General features: G+C 38.8%; 1 protein-coding gene across 2 annotated transcripts in view; it reads right to left on the bottom strand.

Annotated features, from left to right (window-relative positions):
• Positions 1–21,481, bottom strand: part of arhgap21 (Rho GTPase activating protein 21) — an 87,467-nt gene that overhangs the window by 55,897 nt on the left and 10,089 nt on the right. The window contains exon 1 of one of the 2 annotated variants that reach the window (XM_023325994.1): positions 19,255–19,958. The exons of the other annotated variant lie outside the window; for it this stretch is intronic. Within the exon in view, the coding sequence (XP_023181762.1) occupies positions 19,255–19,338 (84 nt within the window). The 5' untranslated portion in view covers positions 19,339–19,958. Of the gene's footprint in view, positions 1–19,254; positions 19,959–21,481 lie in introns of those variants that run through there. 2 annotated transcript variants of the gene reach the window in all.

Genomic DNA, 21,481 nt, shown 5'->3' on the forward strand with positions numbered 1-21,481 from the left:
AACACTCTGACTTAGGATATTGTCTTGAAGGATGTCTGACCTCATGTGTGAAACTGTAAATGAAAAGGTGAAGGGATGGTTTGTGGTTCTGCAAGCCCAGACTGAGGACCAGATGGTTTCACCAGCAAACTGTTTATGTCCTGTGGGAAAAGAAGTGGGCAAGGCTGTGAGCGAAAACACCTGACTAATCACTAAATCTGCTTTGAAACCGATACCGACTGAGATCTGAGTAACTGGTTATGATTAGACTAAAACTGGTGCAAAACCAGTAAACTATGAACAGAATGTAAAATGGAATGACATTTTACTTGCCAAATGTTGAGTAGACCAAAAATGTTTCACTTTTAACAAAAAGGCCTTAAAGTTAGGGTTAAAGATTAAGCTAGGATTTGAGGTATTTAAATCCTATAATAATCAAAATATTAAAATTTGCAGATGAGGTTCAAGGTGAGTTTAGGAGCCAGTCGGTGGTGATGCAGACATCAAGTGGCAGCCAAGAAAGTGTGCTTCTATTGGTGTAACCTCTTTAATCCTTCTAGGAGATGCAGGATCATCTGCTAAACTAAGCAGTCCTAATGACAGCCGAGATCCAACGTCGTGTCAGGAATAGCAGCAGGAGTCGGTCTGCAGTGCTGCTCTGCTGCGTAATGCCTTCAGCGCAGCAAATCAGCAACACAGCTGAAGTAAGAGGTAACAAAATATATTATATCTACTGATAAAACCTTTAAAAAGAGTTGGGATCCTTCATTCCAATTAATAAAGGCTAGTAGCATGATCTAAAGCCAACCGCCTGATAATTGGCATTCCAGTCATTCCTATTAAACTATTTTAACTGATGTAAAACTGAAACGATTAATCGTGATTAATCAATTACTGAAATAATAATCAACTAATTTAGCAATTAATTACTCATTAACTGGAGTGTTAAGACTCAAAAAGGCTATTTATTGAAGAATAAAACAATACATTCAGAGTAGTAGTTTAGCTAAAACTATACAACAAAAAGATTTTGCATTTCAGATAAAAACATCTTTGTCTATAAATATGTTTTAGGTAAAAATCGGTAAGTGGCGGTTTTAGCTTCACCTGGTTCAGATTTACTAAAGGATTGTTTATTTCTTAATTTAAAAAGTTACTTCTAGAAATGTTTCTAATATTGTATCAAGACGACTTAAGTGGTTAAATGGAAAATTTATAGAATATGCCATTTTTCATACGATTAATCATCAGAATACACGATAGATTAATCGATTATTAAAATAATCGTTAGTGCAGCCTTAAACTGATGTTTCTTTTTTGAAAGATTTTGTGGCGCTAAAGGCATGTTTCAGACAGGAAAGAGTAGCAAAGGTAAGAAGTTGAACCTCAAACCAACAACCTCCCACATCACCAATATCCTACAAGCTGACCCTAGCATTTTTAACAATTTATACCTCATTTTTATGAATAAAAATGTTATTTAAATTTGTGATGCATCACTTTTCATTTCTGGAGTAAATATATTGTAAAGCAGAGGATGATTTACATTAAAAAAAAATCTTCAAAATGCCTTTTAAGTAAATCAGGAAATGCAAGTCTCCATAACAACTGGCAGACCTCACTAACACGTCACAACCATCACAAACATAAACATGTGGACACTAGGCCTGTTGTAATAAGCAATAAATCAATTAATCACAAGATAAATTAAAACAAACTCAATAATTTCCATTTGTAGAATTTTTTTTCTTTTCTTTCTCTTGTACTAAAAAACTGGATGATAAAAGTCTTCAGTCTTTTGAAGGACAGTTTTGCTTACAGAGATTTTATAATTTGTTTTATTTGTAGGTTCAGTTGTTTTCTTTATTTATTTTTGTATATTTATAATATGTTCCAGTTCCACTTTTAGATGTTTGTTACAATTTAAAGTATAGTGATTATTTGAGAATATGTTCTTGTGTCATTGACCCATTACCATGATATTGAAAATTGTCTCAAAACAATATTATCGTTTATCGCAATAACTTTTGGGACAATTTATCATCCAGCAAAATTTGTTGTGACAAATAGAGATGTTATATTCTGCTGGGACTTTGAATGGAGAAAAGGGTTGATGTTTTGGATTGAAACAACATATCTATATATGAAATAGCCCATTCTAGTTCTCTGTCAAGCATGGTGGAGGATCATGATGCTGTGGGCTGAGTTAAAGACAGTGACCTCTATCAGTCTATGAGTCTTTAACCCTCTATGGCATGACTTTTTATTTTTGTGGGGAAGAAATATTTTCCTGCATTCTTTGGGAGCTTGGTGGTCCCTAATTACATGTCAATCATAAAATCGGACTCTGACACCTCCTGGAACCAGATTTGGGTTTGTTGCCTCAGGGTAACATTGGTCTAGAACACCAAGATTGTCTACACTGATTATGAGAAATGAAATACAAATCAAACAAAAACTATATTCATAAAAGAACTATTTTTTGGACAAAAATATGTCAAAAATCATGCCCCCCAAAAAATAAAATAAAGGAGCAATGTGAGGTACAGCTATGTGGTTTGTTGCCTGAGGGCAACGCCATGCCATAGAGGGTTGAACAGAATAACAGTCAAACCCATATGTATAAATCGACACAGAAATCGTTAACCAGACACATGATCAACAGACTTCTGCAACCATTTCAGTCCCTTAGGTCTAAGTCATACTAAATTAAAAAAAACAAAACCTGTAGGTTGAATCAGACCCTGCAATGTGAGACATCGATAATGGAGGGGATGAAGTGATGAGATGAAAGACAGGAAACAGTTTCCAGGTAACAACAGTAAGCAAAACAGTCAGAGTAAGACAGAACAGCCAGGAAATCAATGTAGCAAACTGTAATTATGTTCAGACAAAGACCAGAAAGAGACTGACTGCTCAACAACTGAAGGGATGAATTTACTAAACATTTCTCTATAAACAACACCTGCAATAAAATACTTAAGTTTTTAATTAATCAATCATATTCATGAAGCACCCTTCATACTAAAAACGGCTCACTGAAATATTACACTGAGGTGTAGCACTTAATTTCAACTAATAGTTTTTGCACTAACTTCTAGTGCTGCAACTAAGGATTGTTTTAGATCAATTAATTAGTCAGATTAGCAGATTCTGCAGATGTTCATGTATGCTATTTTTGTACAATAATAGAAATACATGAAAAGATACCAATAAACAATCATTGATCATTTGTAGCAAATGTTGCATCTCCAGCCAAAAAAATATTTCCAACATCAACATGTGAAAAGCTCTTTGTGCTTGCCTTAACATCAGTATTGAGTATGGCTAATCCATTGATTATTTTTTGGATTAACCGATTAATAATTGGACAGTAAAAAATGTTCAATAGAATTTTTTTTTACCGAACTGGACCCAGGTGAATGTAAAACTATACCACTTGAGTCCCTATGGCTAGAACAGATTTACAGCAAATTCCATTTTTTGAGTCTGAGCACTTCAGCTAACAATTAACCAGTTAGTAAATTAGTTGACAATAATATCAGTAATTAATTAATTACTGATTAATCTGATTAATCGTTTCAGCCCTACCAACTTTCTTCCAGAAATGTTCGTCTCCAAATGATCCACTATGTCAACTTTATTCCTACTTTAAATAGGACACTAGAACACAGCAGAAAAAGATTCCTGGCTTATTTTATTCGAGCTACGCCATCTGGCCAACAATTCAACACGGCTGAACAATATGGCTGAAAAACGTGTCACGATATAAGCATTTTGTATCAGCCGATATCGATAATTTATTAATTTTGTTTTAAATCTCCAAAATGCTGCCAAACCGGTGGTGCGACCTTTCTTGTTTTATCCACAGTTTCACTTCACGCTATTGTTTTTTGTTTTTAAGCAGTGATGAGGCAGAACCTTAAACTGCTGCGCCTGTTACTCAACACGTTGTTGCTAGGTAACCAAAGAGTGAGTAAGCTGTTGCTAGGTAACCACAGAGTGAGTGAGGAAGTTGATATCACCAGCTGGTCGTCAGAGGTTGAGTAGCTAAAGTTTTCCTCTGCCTACATCTCCCAGAATGCTGTGCGGTTCTGGATCAGAACCTATTGAACTTATTGAATATTCCATCAGATGTATTATCTATTGATACTGATTACAAGTCTATCGCGATACATATTATTGATTTATTGTTCAGTCCTACTATTCTTTTTTTTTTTTCTCCGAAGAGTTTTTGCGGCGCTAGTGGCTCGTATTTTTTCAACAGTAGGCAGACAGGAAGGAGGGTGAGGAGAGGGGGGAAGACATGTGGCAAAGGTCGTCGGGACCGGGAGTCGAACCCGCGACATCCGCGTCGAGGACTAAGGCCTCCAAACGTGGGGCGTGCTAACCCCCTGCGCCACCACAGCATGCCCGTTCAGTCCTACTATTCAACTATAAGCTGAACTTAACTGTTGTAAACCATAAAGTCCATCTTCATCTTCAGACTGAACAAAATCCCAATGATGGAAACCGTTTTCTAGTAAAAGTCTGTTAAAAGAGTGCAGAAGGGCTGGGGTGGTGCAGCGCTGTCCAACACTGGTCTCTAAGGAGGGTGACGCAATACAAGGCAGGAGTGGATGCTGAGAGGAGAACAGGCACAGATATGTTGACTATTACAAACTCCGGCCCCCTCCACCTCCGCCGTGTCCACTGCAGCCCCACCCAGCGCTGAGGCCCATCTGGAGCGCCTCGTGACCCGGCTGATTAAAAGCAGTTGGTGAGATACGCCTGCAGGAATGCAGAAGCCGCAGAAAGGGCCCTAAGTAAGTGTGTCTAACTCTCTGGCTGTGCACGCTGACTCTGTTTACTCACATACATGTGGGCGTGCAACCACTGGTGCGTTTAGATCGCATGTGGGTACAAAGTCACATGACCGCCAACACCAATCGGCATCATCCTGAGCTGCGATGATGAATGAATCACTTTTTATTTTTGAGGTTTTGTACTTTCCAGAAAGACATTTTCTGTCCTGTTTGAGTCTATTTTGAAAGTTTAATCACTTTCAAAATGCCAAACACAAAAGAAAGCATCACAACAGTGATTACATATGTAATGAGAAACTAAGAGCAAAATGAAAGGATGAATGGAAAATACTGGAAACCGGACAATAGTGCTTTGGTAAGCATAGTTTATGATGGACGGATGAATGGATGGATGGATGGATGGATGGACGGACGGATGGACGGACGGAAACCTTCAGAAATCATGGAGGAATGTTGATCGTGGCTCCAACTCATCTCCTATGTAAGAATCCAAACCGTTTCCAGCCTCAGCATCTTCTAGTCACTTATGTTTATTTTAAAATATTAAATACTAAATGTCACTTTGAATTTATGCAGACAATTTTACAACAGAATGACTATAAATAGATATGGAACAAAAAAGTAAGGAGGCACAGAAAAAACTGAAAGGAGGGAAACAAGGACAGAAGGAAACGAGTTTCCAAACTCCTATATCTCGCAAGTTCTTCCTTTTCCCAAAGCTCCATCTGTTTCTAATTCCAACTTACCTATCGACTTCCCTGGCTGCGTAGCGTATTCCTGGTTAAACACAAACCAGGCAAATCAGTGCATGACTAAAGAGCCCACGATGGATCTTTACTGCTTCCCTCCATCCAGCGGCTCCTCCACGCGGTTAATGCCAGACCTAACATGTGTTTAACTGTGTAATTGAATAATGAAGAGATGAGAGACGAGGATGGAAACCACACGGCCGAGACATGCACCAAAACGCTGTCAGAAGAGCACAATGCGGTGAGGCCGGTATGGTTTGGTTTAAAAGTCGTGTTTTTACGAGTTGCGCGGCGGTACAGCTGTCAACGACACTTTCTTTATCTTTCACAACTAAATCCTGACTTCCATGCCTCCGTCTACCAAACTGGTTAGGAGTTTTTATGTCAGAGAATCATATCCATGAATCAGGTATTATTTCTCATAATGAAGCATCAACTGTTCGGACACTGGACTGTACAGTTTCATATGTACAGTTGATGGTTTTTGGCCCATATTAAATGGAAGAATGAAAAAGTGCATTATAAATTTACATAAGACACAATGGACTATGCAACCTGCAAAAACAATGAATGGTTCTCACATTGGTGCAGATCTCCAACTCTACATCCTGATTTATTAAAAAATAAAAACAAGAGAACAGGAAGTGAGCTTCATGTACCACACCAGGATCTATACACAGTGAAATGGATGGATGGACAGATGGACGGATGGCTGGATGGATGAATGGATGGACAGATGGATGGATGGATGAATGGATGGACAGATGGATGGATGGATGGATGAATGGATGGACAGATGGATGGATGGCTGGATGGATGAATGGATGGACGGACGGATGGAAGGTTTTCCTCAGCCAATGATGAGTCTCTTGTCCAATCAGCTGATGGAAACAGTAAATCCTTCTTTATGCCGTCGAGACATTTTCCTTCCTCACAGTTCATCGGGTCGCAGTATGAAGGAAAAGCAGCCAGAACAGCCGCAGTCCTGACAATAATCCCAGAAACAGAACCCTTTTAATAAAAAATAACATTCCAAAACCAAATTCCACTGAAAATGTGCACAAAGAAATCATCTGGCGAATGGGTCAGAACTCAACAATCCAGGCCAGGACAGCCCCACCCCGGCCCAGCTGGAAGAAATAACGGACTCTTTCCTCTTCCCTCCCCATCTCTCTGCACTTCACATCTCACAACATAACATCTCTATCCCCCGACTTTTTCTAATTTACTCTGCTTTAATTTCCTCTGATGGTTTAGTAATCATTAGCTGGCAGCGCAGCAGCGAGGGTGTGGCGGCTGTGTTCTCCGTCTCCACAGTAAACAGCCAGTCAGCTTGTGAGCCACTCGCTCTGGCATGCGGAGGGTGCCCTTTTAAAAAATGAAAACCAAAAGAAAGACACATGGATGCCATTTGTGAAAACTGGTTGTAAAACAACACATAAACACAGAAATGTAAAGTTCAGTGTGTTTTCACCTCTGGCACTATCAGGCTTGTTTTATTATTATTAGTGTTTTATTATTTTGTCAGGCACAAAATAAGTCGTTAAAAAACATGTTGCATCATTATCCTCCAAACACATCTTGTCTTCTCTGTTGTTTCCGTCAGAATTAACATCCTGTTGTTGATCACACGACTTGTGTGATGCGAAAAAATTTTTTTTCCGAAATGCACTATCGACACAGCCGAAAAACCGCTTTATCATAGCGCAAAAACTTTTTTATCAAAAAACATGAGTTTTTTCCGAAATTGGCGTGTTTCTATGAACTTCACTGTCAGTCTCATTTTAGCTGCATCTCATCATCGCCAGGAGTATGTCCATTACAAATGTGCACCAAACTTTGTCAATACTCTGCTAATGTTGGAAAACACAATTTTGCAATTTCAGTGTTTTTTCTAAAGAAGAAACACAATTAAAAATCACATGCGAATAAGTTTGTTCAAGCGATAAGTCATTAAAAAACACACCACACCATCGTCCTCCAACCACTTCCTGTTGTCTTCTTCGTCGTTTTCACCAGTAGTAACATGATCCCATGACTAACATACTAAAAACCACTAACAAAAACAGACTGAAAACACGATATTCTCACTAGGACAAGACTAAAAATAAAAATAAGATAATAAAATAGAAACAATATTAAAACTATGCTGAATCAAATTTTGGACGCAGGTACAAAACTGGTTTTGTTCCTGCATCAGTCTGATCAGTCTGCTAATCAGTATTAGCAGACTGATTTCCTTCTTATGTGTTCACACTTCCTGTTTCTCCTTTTTAGAAACATTTCATATGAAAGCTGCGAGAAGAGGAGGACAAGGTGTCGTTCCCTGGTTTTACTGACTGACATGAGGACAGGTCAAGCGGTTTGTCCTCTGGAAGCAGCAGAGTGTGAGAGGATAGAGCAGTTGACCGACACACATCAGTGGTGTATAGATTGTCTGTCAGGACTCTGCAGAGGGATTATTCAACCCTCCAATCCTCTCCATGCTCTCACTGTCATGCATGATGTAACAACTCCTTTCTGTTTGAAACCTAGGAGCAGAACAGAGAGGGGTGCTGAGGAAGAGAAGAAAGTAACGTGGGATGATGGGAAATAACAAGCCAATATATGTTTTATTAGTAGTGTCAAGGAGGGGATAAAAATACAGAGAAATCCCTGCTAACACAGCGCCACCCTCTGGTGATGTTCCCACCAGCTCTGTCTGCAATGCAGCAAAGAGAGCTGCATCTTTTCCAACCTTATTTTGTCAAGCGGGCTCAGATGCTTTTACTATACTATAATCCCGTCACACGTCACCAACGCCCCATCATTCCTCTGCGTTACCAAGGTTACAACTCCACGGACGAGTCTGCGCTCCTTGGTTTCGCTAAGACCGAGCACCTGAAAACCTGAAACAATGAAAGCGGTAAACACACTGCGGCCGCCGTCGTGCACATATGTCGCCAGGATTAAATGGCTCTGTGTGGAGGGGGAGGGGTGTTGTTGTGAATCAGCATTCTGTTCACGCCTCTTTTCACTACAACCGCTCACCCACAATGCAGCGCTGCAGCAGAGATGATGCAGCAGCTAGATTCAGCACTCTGGCAATAATTTGGACTATTGCCAGACTATTAACACTAGGACTAGCAGTCCTAGTGTTAAAACATGACCAATTTGTTACGCTTTGACTTTTCTAAAAAATATATATATATAAAAAAAGGAATGCATCACTGTCACAATAACAAAGTTTGCTGGGCGATAAATTGTCAAAATGTTAATGCGATAACTGATAATATTGTTGTTCTGAGATCATTTTAACATAATATAATGATAATGTCATAATGTAAGACTACATTCTGAAAGATAAATAAACTTTAAATTCTAAAGAACACTAAACAGTGGAATTGGAATATATTTACATATCTAAAATAAACAAACAGAAACAACAAATAAAATGAATGATTTAAAAAAAAAAAAAAAGGCTAGTTGAGACCAAAGCAACAAACTGAACATTTTTATCATTTGATTTTCAGAAAAAAAGAGAAAAACAATCAAACATGCAAATGGAAATTATAGAGCCCATTTTAATTTATCATGCATTTAGTTGAGTTATTGCTCATTGTGACAGGCCTAAAATAAAGCAAGTACAAAATAATGCAGAATCTATAGAATTTGGCGCACATTTGTGCGATTTTGTTTATGATATGTAAATAAAATCCAGGACAAGAAGTTTCAGATGGCAGGGTGTTTCCACACCTGAGAGTCTGGTAGATTCGGTTTAACTCGGGATGAAACGTCGCAACATTTGTTACATTTTCAGCTGGTGCGGTTCGCTTTCACACTGCACTACGATCTATACTCATTGAAAAACTTGTTGCAAATGTATTCAACAATTTTCAGATTTCTCAAGTAAAAATAATTAAAACCATGTATCCTGTTTCTCTCAAATCCCAGGGTCTGACACTTACAACCTTAATATAATAATAAACAATCAGTTAGCGCACTTAACCCATACTTTGTGTGCAAACATTAACCCTCTCAGTGGGGGGCATCACTCTCTGGTTTAATGCTTCACTGCAGCAAAACAACTGATTCTACATTTATTGCACAAACCAGAATACATCTCAGAAAGAATCATTTACAAACTCAACAAAATCACATTTTCTCTATTGGCTGGAAGTTTTTCCTGTCTCATATTTCCATTGTTTTAACCCTCTATGGCATGGCGTTGCCCTCAGGCAACAAACCACATAGCTGTACCTCACATTGCTCCTTTATTTTATTTTTTGGGGGGCATGATTTTTGACATATTTTTGTCCAAAAAATAGTTCTTTTATGAATATAGTTTTTGTTTGATTTGTATTTCATTTCTCATAATCAGTGTAGACAATCTTGGTGTTCTAGACCAATGTTACCCTGAGGCAACAAACCCAAATCTGGTTCCAGGAGGTGTCAGAGTCCGATTTTATGATTGACATGTAATTAGGGACCACCAAGCTCCCAAAGAATGCAGGAAAATATTTCTTCCCCACAAAAATAAAAAGTCATGCCATAGAGGGTTAATACCAAGAACAGTGAAGAGTCTTAACTAAACTACACTTTCATGATAAGAAGATTGTGCTGCAGGTTTTGGTTAATGGGTAAGACACTTTAAAGTCTGATAGTTTCTTAATATGTGTGTCTGAAATTCTGCAACCAGGTCAGACACAAGGCACCAGAATTGCAAAGCATTTTTCTTCCTCATTTTGAGAATAAACTCATAATATTACGAGAAAAAAAGAATACAACAATAATTCCAAAATATTAGAAGAATAAATTCATAATATTACAAGAATAAAGTCGTACAACAATAAACAATAAAGTCGAAATAACATGAGAATAAAGTCATAATATTATGAGAATAAAGTCATAATATTCCAAGCGTAAAGTCATAATTATATGAGAATTGCCACAATGTTACCAGTATAAAGTCTTAATATTACCAAAATAAAGCAAAAATTATGCAAGTATAAAATCCAATTACATGAATAAAGTTGTGTGACAATAAAGTTGAGACAATTGGAAAAATTATAATACACTGCTCAAAAATATTAAAGGGAACACTTAAACAACACAATATAACTCCAAGTAAATCAAACTTCTGTGAAATCAAACTGTCCACTTAGGAAGCAACACTGATTGACAATCAATTTCACCTGCTGTTGTGCAAATGGAATAGACAACAAGTGGAAATTATTGGCAATTAGCAAGACACACTCAATAAAGGAGTGGTTCTGCCGTTGGGACCACAGACCACTTCTAAGTACCTATGCTGTCTGGCTGATGTTTTGAATGTTGGTGGTGCTTTCACACTCGTGGTAGCGTGAGACGGACTCCACAACCCACACAAGTGGCTCAGGTAGTGCAGCTCATCCAGGATGGCACATCAATGCGAGCTGTGGCAAGAAGGTTTGCTGTGTCTGTCAGCATAGTGTCCAGAGGCTGGAGGCGCTACCAGGAGACAGGCCAGTACACCAGGAGACGTGGAGGAGGCCGTAGGAGGGCAACAACCCAGCAGCAGGACCGCTACCTCCGCCTTTGTGCAAGAAGGAACAGGAGGAGCACTGCCAGAGCCCTGCAAAATGACCTCCAGCAGGCCACAAATGTGCTTGTGTCTGCACAAACGGTTAGAAACCGACTCCATGAGGATGGTATGAGGGCCCGACGTCCACAGATGGGGGTTGTGCTCACAGCCCAACACCGTGCAGGACGCTTGGCATTTGCCAGAGAACACCAGGATTGGCAAATTCGCCACTGGCGCCTTGTGCTCTTCACAGATGAAAGCAGGTTCACACTGAGCACATGTGACAGAGTCTGGAGACGCCGTGGAGAGCGGTCTGCTGCCTGCAACATCCTTCAGCATGACCGGTTTGGCAGTGGGTCAGTAATGGTGTGGGGTGGCATTTCTTTGGAGGGCCGCACAGCCCTCCATGTGCTCACCAGAGGTAGCCTGACTGCCATTAGGTACCGAGATGAGATCCTCAGACCCCTTGTGAGACCATATGCTGGTGCGGTTGGCCCTGGGTTCCTCCTAATGCAGGACAATGCTAGACCTCATGTGGCTGGAGTGTGTCAGCAGTTCCTGCAAGATGAAGGCATTGAAGCTATGGACTGGCCAGCCCGTTCCCCAGACCTGAATCCGATTGAGCACATCTGGGACATCATGTCTCGCTCCATCCACCAACGTCACGTTGCACCACAGACTGTCCAGGAGTTGGCGGATGCTTTAGTCCAGGTCTGGGAGGAGATCCCTCAGGAGACCATCCGCCACCTCATCAGGAGCATGCCCAGGCGTTGTAGGGAGGTCATACAGGCACGTGGAGGCCACACACAATACTGAGCCTCATTTTGACTTGTTTTAAGGACATTACATTAAAGTTGGATCAGCATGTAGTGTTATTTCACTTTAATTTTGTGTGTGGCTCCAAATCCAGGCCTCCATTGGTTAATAAATTTGATTTCCATTGATGATTTTTGTGTGATTTTGTTGTCAGCACATTCAACTTTGTACAGAACAAAGTATTCAATGAGAATATTTCTTTCATTCAGATCTAGGATGTGTTATTTGAGTGTTCCCTTTATTTTTTTGAGCAGTGTATTACGATTATAAAGTAGAAGTAATTCTAGAATAAATCACAATTGTACAAATCATAATTACACAACAGTAAAGTCAGTTAAATATTTCCAAATTTTAGCAGGTTGTTTTTTTAAATGCCCACAGACGACCCAAAGCACAAAGCGACTGAATGGTGCTAAAGGTCACAGACAGAGTTGGAGGCACAGCTCAGGAAAATGTGATTTTACTGCAACACATACTGTCAACTGCAATATTTATGGTAAATATTGCTTTTTAATTCATCGTGAATATTAATTATATTCTGAGGAAATTGGTTGAATACAGAATCCTCTTGTGAGAACAAGGCTGCAGTCGTAAAGAGATTTGCAATTTAATCTGCAAACTATGTCTGGAGAGATAAAATACACTGTTGTTACTACTCTAGGACTCTAAACAAATAAAATGTGCAGATTGTCAAGAGCAAAAAACAAATACCTTATGACTTGATTGTGTAAATTATTTGTACCAAACTCAAATTTTATAGTTTTTTAAAACCAAGAAGGAACCCAGTTTATTGGTGATAAAAAAGCAACATTGTAGGATGTACAGTATGGTACAGTGAATGGTAACCACCCCGTCCCCAACTGCTTTGAGATGCTAATAAATGTGGCAGCAGGAATAAAGGATGGATGGAGCGAGAGGACAGAAAGGAAGACACAATGCAGCGGTGAACTGACAAGTCGACACTAAAACACAAAATCAATCTGCAGCTCACTGTCCCTCTGAGAGGAGGACAGAAAAATAGACGACTGAATATCAGTTTAATCCGAATATGAAAACTCCAGAAAAACAGAAATCAGTGATGCTTTAATATTTACATGAAATATTTTAACATAAACAGAATGAATTAAACCGGTGATTCCCAAAACTGTGATTAGAACGAATATAGATCGAATATAGAATCTGAAAGATGGATGGATGGATGGATGGATGGATGGATGGATGGATGGATGGATGGATGGATGGATGGATGGATGGATGGATGGATGGACAGACGGACGGACGGACAGACAGATAAATGTACGAACAGATGGATAGATTCAAATGGATGGATGGATTGGTTGAATAGAAGGACAGGTGGATGGACGGACAGATTATTGGATTAACAAATGGATGGATGGATGGATGGATGGATGGATGGATGGATGGATGGATGGATAGACGAAGATAGAAATCAGTTCTCTGCCTTTTTAAACATAAAAACCAAAACTTTTAGAAGAAGCAATGAACTAAACGATCCCCTTATTTAAATAAGAAACATCCCAAAAAGCGTAGAGAAGAGAAGCGTCGGTTTGATAGAACCGTCGTGTGTCAGATGGACAGAACCGTCATTTTCCCCTCCCTGCTGGGTGTGTTTCCTCTCCTGTGGCAGGTCCAACCCCCACATGCCAGATCTCAGAGCAGAACGGCCCAAACAAAGGAACGGACCTGCACAAGGCGCTCTTCCTCCGCCCAGACATCACCTCAGCCATCCCCCAGGAGACGGAGGGCAGGTGGACCAATCACAGTCCCCAGGGTTCCCCCTGCCCCGGTGCAAACAGTCCCTCCAATAATTGGTTTTCTCATCTATGAATTATTAATCCGTGTCGCTCTTTGAGGTTTGGGCCGGCTAACTCGCCCCCAGAGCCATCTTATGTATGTTCTTCACAAGGAAAACACCAATAAGAGTTTAAATTAAATAACACTTCGACCATTTTTCAGTTTAGCGTTTGACAGATTCCTTGTATTTTAGACAGGTTAGTTAGTATTCCAGCTAAAAGGGAATATCACCAATTTCAAATATATGCAAAATTATGCAAAGCCTCTCTGGTCCCCCTAGTTGCAGAATAAATGTTTATTTCAATGTAAAAAAAAAAAAAAGTATAAAATTATATTAAGGCAGCCGATTCTCATCTAAATCAGGTAAACTCTAAATATTTGCTTTACTTATGATTATTCTGATGATTAATCAACTAATCAGATAAGAAAATAGACACATTCTGCTGATTTTTTATTTAAGACTTTTTATACAGTATTAGAAATACATCTGCTGACTACTTTCAGTTGCAGTAGAGGATATTTTTAACCAGGTGAAGCTAAAACTTCCACTTTATCCAGTTTTTGGTTGAACATATTTACAGAAGTTTTTTTCTCAAGTGTAAAATGTATATTTCTTTTACAGTTTAGACTTAATTACTGCTCTGACAGTGTGATTTCTTCAGCAAATGGCCTTTTTTAGAGTCAGTATACTCTTGTTAACAATTAATAGATTACTAAATTAGTTGACAATTATTTCAATAATCAATTAATCGCGATTAATCCAATTAATCATTTCAGCCCTAAACTCAATGTAATGAAAAGCATTTAGAAAAAAAAATAATAGGAGTTTTTAAACAAAGGGGGGTGGGGATCTGCATTTGACCTGCTAAACACAGTTAAGCCATAAACAGAAAGAAAACTTCAAACATTTTATAATAACGTTAAAGTGTTTTATTTTGCCTGGGATATAAGGAAAAGGAAAAGAAGAAGTAAATCACCCCGCTTGATCTTTTTTAGCAAAGGATGCATCTGCAGCTAAAAAATACTTCAAACATTCAACAACTACAAGAAAATTGAAATAAAAACATCAGAATTATAAAGGAGAGCAACATTAAGACAGACGCTAACTCGCTCTGGGTTAAAAACCAAAGAGAAAAAATAAAATGTTTTTAAACAAATTTTAAAAACAGAAAAAAATTACCAACAGGGTGTAGGACAAATTTTTTATTTTCATTATTTTTTGGATTAACTGATTAATATTTGGGTAGCAAAAGAGGCTGAATAAGATATATTTTTTAATTGGATGATGTTAAAATAAGACATTTATAGAGATAGGTTGTTTATTTAACTCTAATACATTTTTGTCAAAATTTGTCTTAATTACTGCTCACATACTGTATGTCGTTCTTTCAGAAATTGGTGTTTTTTGAGTCTGTATACTCGAGTTAACGATTAATCGGTTCCTAAATTATTTAACAATTATCTCAATAATCGATTAATCACAATTATTACAATTAATCATTTCAGGCCTTAACTAAAATCTGTATATATCAGAGCTTTGCAACATACTGGGACTGCAAATTGACAGATGCATTTCAAAATAAACTCAATTTCATTTTTCTTTCAAGTTCAGGATAATCGCCTGACTCAGAATTATGGATATTCTTGTCAGGCGGGTTTATTATTAGAGCCGCCCAGTTATTGGTGGCAGAGCAGTTGGATGCACAGCTTCTCCCTCTCAGTCTCACACCAGGTGTTGGCCCGTAAATATTTCATGAGGCCTCTGTGCCGTGCTGCTGGCGCACAGAGGCTGTTTTCAGCGGCTTTCTGGAAACAGAGCCCCATCAGTTCAGCTTGCGACGCAAACAATTTTCAGCGCGGCTAAAATTAAATTAGGGGAAGGGACGGCGGCAAGACCTCTTTACTCCTCACATCGGACATTCCAGGGCGAAATTAAAAAGTCGAGACGGGAGAAAAAATTCATGAAACAATGAGCTGTCTGTGCGAGAGTCCAGGGGGAAAGCCAGAGGCATGTCAGAGATACGAAACGCTTGTAAGGATGCCAAGCTGACTTCTGTCCACACAGACACAAACCATCAGACAAGATAACATGATAAAGAGCACTTTATGACAGACAGAAACCCATATCAGTGTCTCTAGATGCTAATACACTTACATCATTCTGTGAACTGGACCGCATTGATGCCAATTTTCTCTCCAAGAGTTAAAAGTCAAGCTTCAAAAATGAGAAATTTGTGGCCAGTTTGTAGTTTGATTTTTGTTCTCCAAATCCAGCATGTTCCATTGCAAAAAGAAACCTTTAATATGTGCTTTTGAAGTCTTGCTTTCTCTCACTTTCTCACAGCCTAAATGAACTGCTACCATATCACAGAAAGCAATTTCTTTTTCTTTTGTATCCTTGCTTTGAAACTACAACTTGCAAACCACAAGCCACATATCAAATCCCAGCTAATCAACCAACTAATATCACTTTATTGATCTCTAAGCGATTAAGAGGCAAGCAGAAAAATCATGTCAGGCAAAATAAGGTTGGTCTCAACTAGCCCCTTTTTGAAGGACAATTTTGTTTACACAGATTCAATATCCATGTTTTTGTTGTAAGCAATAAATCAATCACATGATAAATTAAAACAAGTTTAATCATTTCCATTTGCGTGATTTTTTGCTGTTTTCTACAAAAAACTGGATGACAGAGGTCTTCAGTTTGGTGCTTTGGTCTCAACTAAACAATTTTTTGAAGGTTGATTTTGTCTACCGAGAATTCATAATCCATTTTATTTGTTATTTTGCTTATTTATCTTGAATACGTAAAATATCTTGAAGTTCTGGTGTTCATTAGAAATTCATCTTTGAGAGGGTGTACTGGTGTTTCCATCATATTACAGTTTATAGCAATAACTTCTGGGACAATTTGTCATCCAGCAAAAATTCTGGTTGCATTAAAGTTGCACAACGTTTTAGATAACATTAATACACCTAAATATTAATTACTCTACAACAGCAGTGATGGTGTAAAGTCAAAGTATTTTTAGTAAAAGGTCAGCATGGGGCTGAGAATCTCCTATTGGTTGGAAGTTGACAGAGTTAGTCTTGCAGGTTGCCATAAGAAACTTGCTTCTATTGCTGTTCTTGACATATTAGCTCCTTGCAAATGAAATAATTTACATTCCCTTCTCTGGTTTCCGTGTTTAGAAATGATCACAATACTGGACTCTTTTCTCTGAGTTAACTTTTACCAGTTGTGGAGTTAAAAACCCACCGGTAAAACTTTATGGAAGTTGTTCCAGACTAAAACAAATCAAATTAAACCCCCTGAAGCTGCATGAGGCACTCCCAGTGGACACACAGGGACACCCGGAGGTCAGCATGCCGAGCAATCCATGGTCTCCTGTTCCACACTTCTGAATGAAGGCTGGCTATTAATAGCCCAAATGTCAGGGATGCCTTTCCTGGAGAACTCCAGCCTCTCAAAAAAAAGGGGCCAGGACATTGTGAACTCATATTGCTCTCATCAAATTCATTATTTTCCTGTCATACATCCACATATTTCTGAAAGTGACAGACTCAAACTGGTCCCAGTTCCTCTATATCTACTATTTTTTGACCATTCCCTGCGACAGAGATCAACCATGCAACAACAACTTAAACTAGTTTTTTACCCAAAACATTATACTTTTTGTCAGTTTCATAAAAGGATACAATCTGAACTTTATAGGAGTTTAAACTGGAAAATAACTTAGAACAAGAAGTTTTTTGCCGCCCTTTTCCAAAACTTCATCTGTAGTTCTGGGTTTTCTAGTGTGTAAACACTCAAATGTACCAACAGGATTTTTGGTTTAATTATCTAGAACAGTGGTCCCCAACTTGGTCCTCAGGGACCACTGTCCTGCATGTTTTTGATGAGTCCAGACTCCAGCATAGCTGATTCATCGCCTCCTTTGCATTCTTTCAATTGCTGCAGAAGCCAGTTAATCACCTGTTCATTTAACCCAGGTGTACAGCAGCAGGGAAACACCTAAAACATGCAGGGCAGTGGGCCCTGAGGACCAGGGTTGGGGACCACTGTTCTAGATAATTAAACCAAAAATCATGTTGGTACATTTGAGTGTTTACACACTCAGTTCAATTGGGGACCAAAGTTGCAAGATTTGTTACAACTTTAGTTGTAACAAAGTTGTAACAACCAACTTTGTAGGTTGGTATGTTGTAGGTTGCTTTCACACTGTACTGTGTAAAATGAACCAAATTCTTTAAAAACCTGTTCCCCTCCTCGCCTTCTGGGGGCGCTGCACCAAGAACTGCTGAAGGAAACCTCACAAAAAAAACTCTGAAAAAGACAGTGAGCACAACTTCCATTATCAGAAAATGTAAACAAAAATGAAGTATCATCAAATTTTAGTGGTTGTAGTATTCCTCCTTTGTAAAAGACAATGAGCCGTTTCTAAAGCTAGCGCTAGACTCTTGTGTTTGATTTGGCTGTCTTTACCCAGAATTCCCTGAGCTGTCGTCCACTTTCTGCTGGAGTGGTCGCCGGTCCGCTTGCATTCACATATGCATTCGAACCACAACAGAGTTCACTTTGACCCGACAAAGACCAAAGTTCGCAAGTGTGCCAGATCCCCGATTCTCACCAAATGGCCGCTGGAGTTTCCCCATGTAACCCTTTAAAGATTTTGATAGATACAAAACAGAGACAATTTAAAGGAGAAAAAAACCCTTGGACAGGCACATCTTTTTCCCTATTTCATTCTTTTCATGCAAACCGATAGTAGGGATGCAACTGCTGATTATTTTAGTAATGGATTGATCAATTAATGATTAATAATAATAATGATTAATAATTTGACATTCTACAGATTTTTCATCAAATACATTAAGAGATGCAAAACTACAAATATTTCCTTTTTTAAATAGGAAAATTAACATTTTATTTCCTAAAACACAATAACAGCATTTCATTAGCAAATCTGAACCAAGTGAAGCTAAAACTGCCACTTGAGCTTCAGTTAAAACGTATTTACAGACAAAGGTGTTTCATCTTAAATACAAAATGCCTTTTTTGTCACAGTTTTTGGCTTTATTACTGCTCTGAACAAACAACCACGTTTTGTTTTCCAGTAAATTGCCTTTTTTGAGTCTGAATATTATAGTTAATGATTAATCAATTGCTAAATTAGATGATTATTTCGATAATCGTGATTAATCACAATTAATACAATGAATCTGATTAATCACAATTAACCGTGATTAAGCCGATAAATTGCGATTAATTAGATTAATCGACACCTGAAAATATACTAACATTTAACTCCTTGTCCTTTTCAGTTTGCTGAGGAAGCCTGTTTGTGCAACTCTGTGATTTTGTTGTTTTCTGCATTGTATAAATCTTCATCTTAGAGCCGCCTGCTCTTACAAAAGATGAGGAACGGCGACCTAAATCTACAAATTTAAGCAAAATCTAAAACGTTTCAACTGAAAATAGCAACAAACAACCAAATAACGAGAACAGACATCCAAAAAAAACAAAAAAAATCCTTACAAAACTGACCTGATTGCTCCAGGGGCAGTACAGATCACAGATCAGGGTCCAGTTGTTTCTAATCATGCAGTCCAGAACTTTAAGATGTGACATTTGCTCTGAAAAAACACAAGCTGCTCGGACACCTGCCCCGTCAGCCGTCCGCGTTGGACCCCGCTGCTCCCGGAGGCTCCCTGCAGGCAGCGATGCTCCTCCGAACGGGACAGGAGGGAATACAGCCGAACACACACCTCCGCTCCCATCTGTGAGCCCAACGGATAACCTGTCAACTGTGGCCGACGGCCCAGCCACGCTTCATTAGCCGCGTGTTAATGACTCCGGCTGCTCTAGCCTGAGATAATCCTCTGATTTCAAAAGATAAAGAAAAACAGCATTGTGGAAAAAAGGGGGGATTAATCTGCAAAAACCTGCAAGAGAGGCCAAATTTAGGCAGCAGGATCCAAACTGCAGAACGGCGAAAACAAAGAATGAGAGAAAACAGAGCAAGTTGCACTTTTTTCTGTCTTCTCCATGCTGATGAGGCTCCCTCTCTCCGCTCAGCTCGTCGTGCCGCCCAGTGCTCGTCTCCGCAGCGGCACAATGAGATTCAGATCCATCCAGAAAACCATCAATTAGGCCGCAATGAAGGACTCCTAAAAGCTCCTCTCATGGTCCCAAACACAACTTAAACGGCAGAGTTTGTAAAATCAAACTTGTCCCAAGCAAAGAGGACTGCGCTACCTCCAACTCCGAATCTGAGTGCTGTTGCTGCACTTTCATCGGCAGTGCAGGATGCTTTTTTCTTTTTTTTTTTGCATTAGTCTGCAAAAAAATACAGCAGGAGTCGAGCCTGCTGCTGCAGCCCCCGCTGCCGCAGAGCAGAGACTCCCGTAAAACTTACAAAAACAAGCAAGATGAATCCACGTTTTTACCAAAGTAACTCAATCCAATTAAAAAATACTTTAAGGGAAATTAAACGTCGTCGTAACTCAGATCACCCAACTGATCTCCAATAGCAGTCAATCTTCCAACAAACCTAAAAAGGCCTCTGATTGAAGACCACTGCTGTATGAATGCCAAAACATGCAGCACTTTTTGTGGACAGAAGTAATCCAATAAATGTGTCCTGGATGACAATATCAGTCGTTGGAAAGCTCTGCTAATCCACCTCATTTGCTTTTGCCGCTTCTATTTAAATCTCTATCTGGCCATATTGTTAGAAACCCGGGCAGAAACACATTGGAGTCCAGGATATAATTCTTGCCCAATCGGTTCAACGTAATTAGCTGAAATTTGAAACCTTTAAAAACACTTATAACCAGATATTTCAATGGTTCAAATACCAAATAAACTTTAATTTGCACAGTTGAAACAGTTCCAGCAGTATAAAAAGAAGCTAACATCCACAGTCTTCCATATTGTCGCTCTTTGGGTTCAGCCAATTGGCACCAAGAAAAATAAATGATCCTCCTTCATTGGTTGCCTTGCAAATGCTAGGCAATAGTGTCTCAACTAGCACTGAACCTAAATACTCTAAGATTAATTTTATTTTAAATATTTCAGATAAACTCTGAGAACAACCAAATTTTCCATTAATTATTTGGAGTTACCTTTCTCAGAAACATTTGTGAAGATGTGAATCAAGTAAACTGGAAACCAAACTAGTACCATGTTAATTTGGGGTTAAAGAAGCCTAAATTGGAGCTTAAACTAAAAATAATGTAATAATTGAACACTGTATGCTTACTGGCTTTGTTTGTCTATCATCTCAGGAAATATCATTGGGTTTAGGCTTTTATAATGCTAATTCTAAACTAAATGATCATCTGCAAAGACGAAATCCAATCAACACTGAGACCAACAAACCATTTGCAACTTTAATGAATCAAACTTTCACCTTGAATTACTATCATGTTGTATCGTTTCTCTGCTTCAGGGACTCTGTAATCTGTGCTTTGGAGCGCTGTGCTCTGACTATGTGAGAGCAACACAAGATCCATGAATCAGAATTGATTGGATTATATTTACTTCGCTGTGGGGGAAGGGGACATGTTTTACCTTCTGCTGGACGATTCCTAGTTGGTGATGAAACAATGGCGGGATGCTTCCTGCTGCATTATGTCACAATAGTTTCCTAAATGGATGTCAAAGATCAATGAAGACCTCATAATGTATTCATTTTATTTTAATATTGCACTTAATGAATTGATTAGACATAAAGAAACAAATTAAAGTACTGTTTTCACTAATACAACAA

Source organism: Xiphophorus maculatus, chromosome 21 (genome assembly GCF_002775205.1).
Source record: "Xiphophorus maculatus strain JP 163 A chromosome 21, X_maculatus-5.0-male, whole genome shotgun sequence".
NCBI classification, from domain to species: Eukaryota; Metazoa; Chordata; class Actinopteri; order Cyprinodontiformes; family Poeciliidae; genus Xiphophorus; species Xiphophorus maculatus.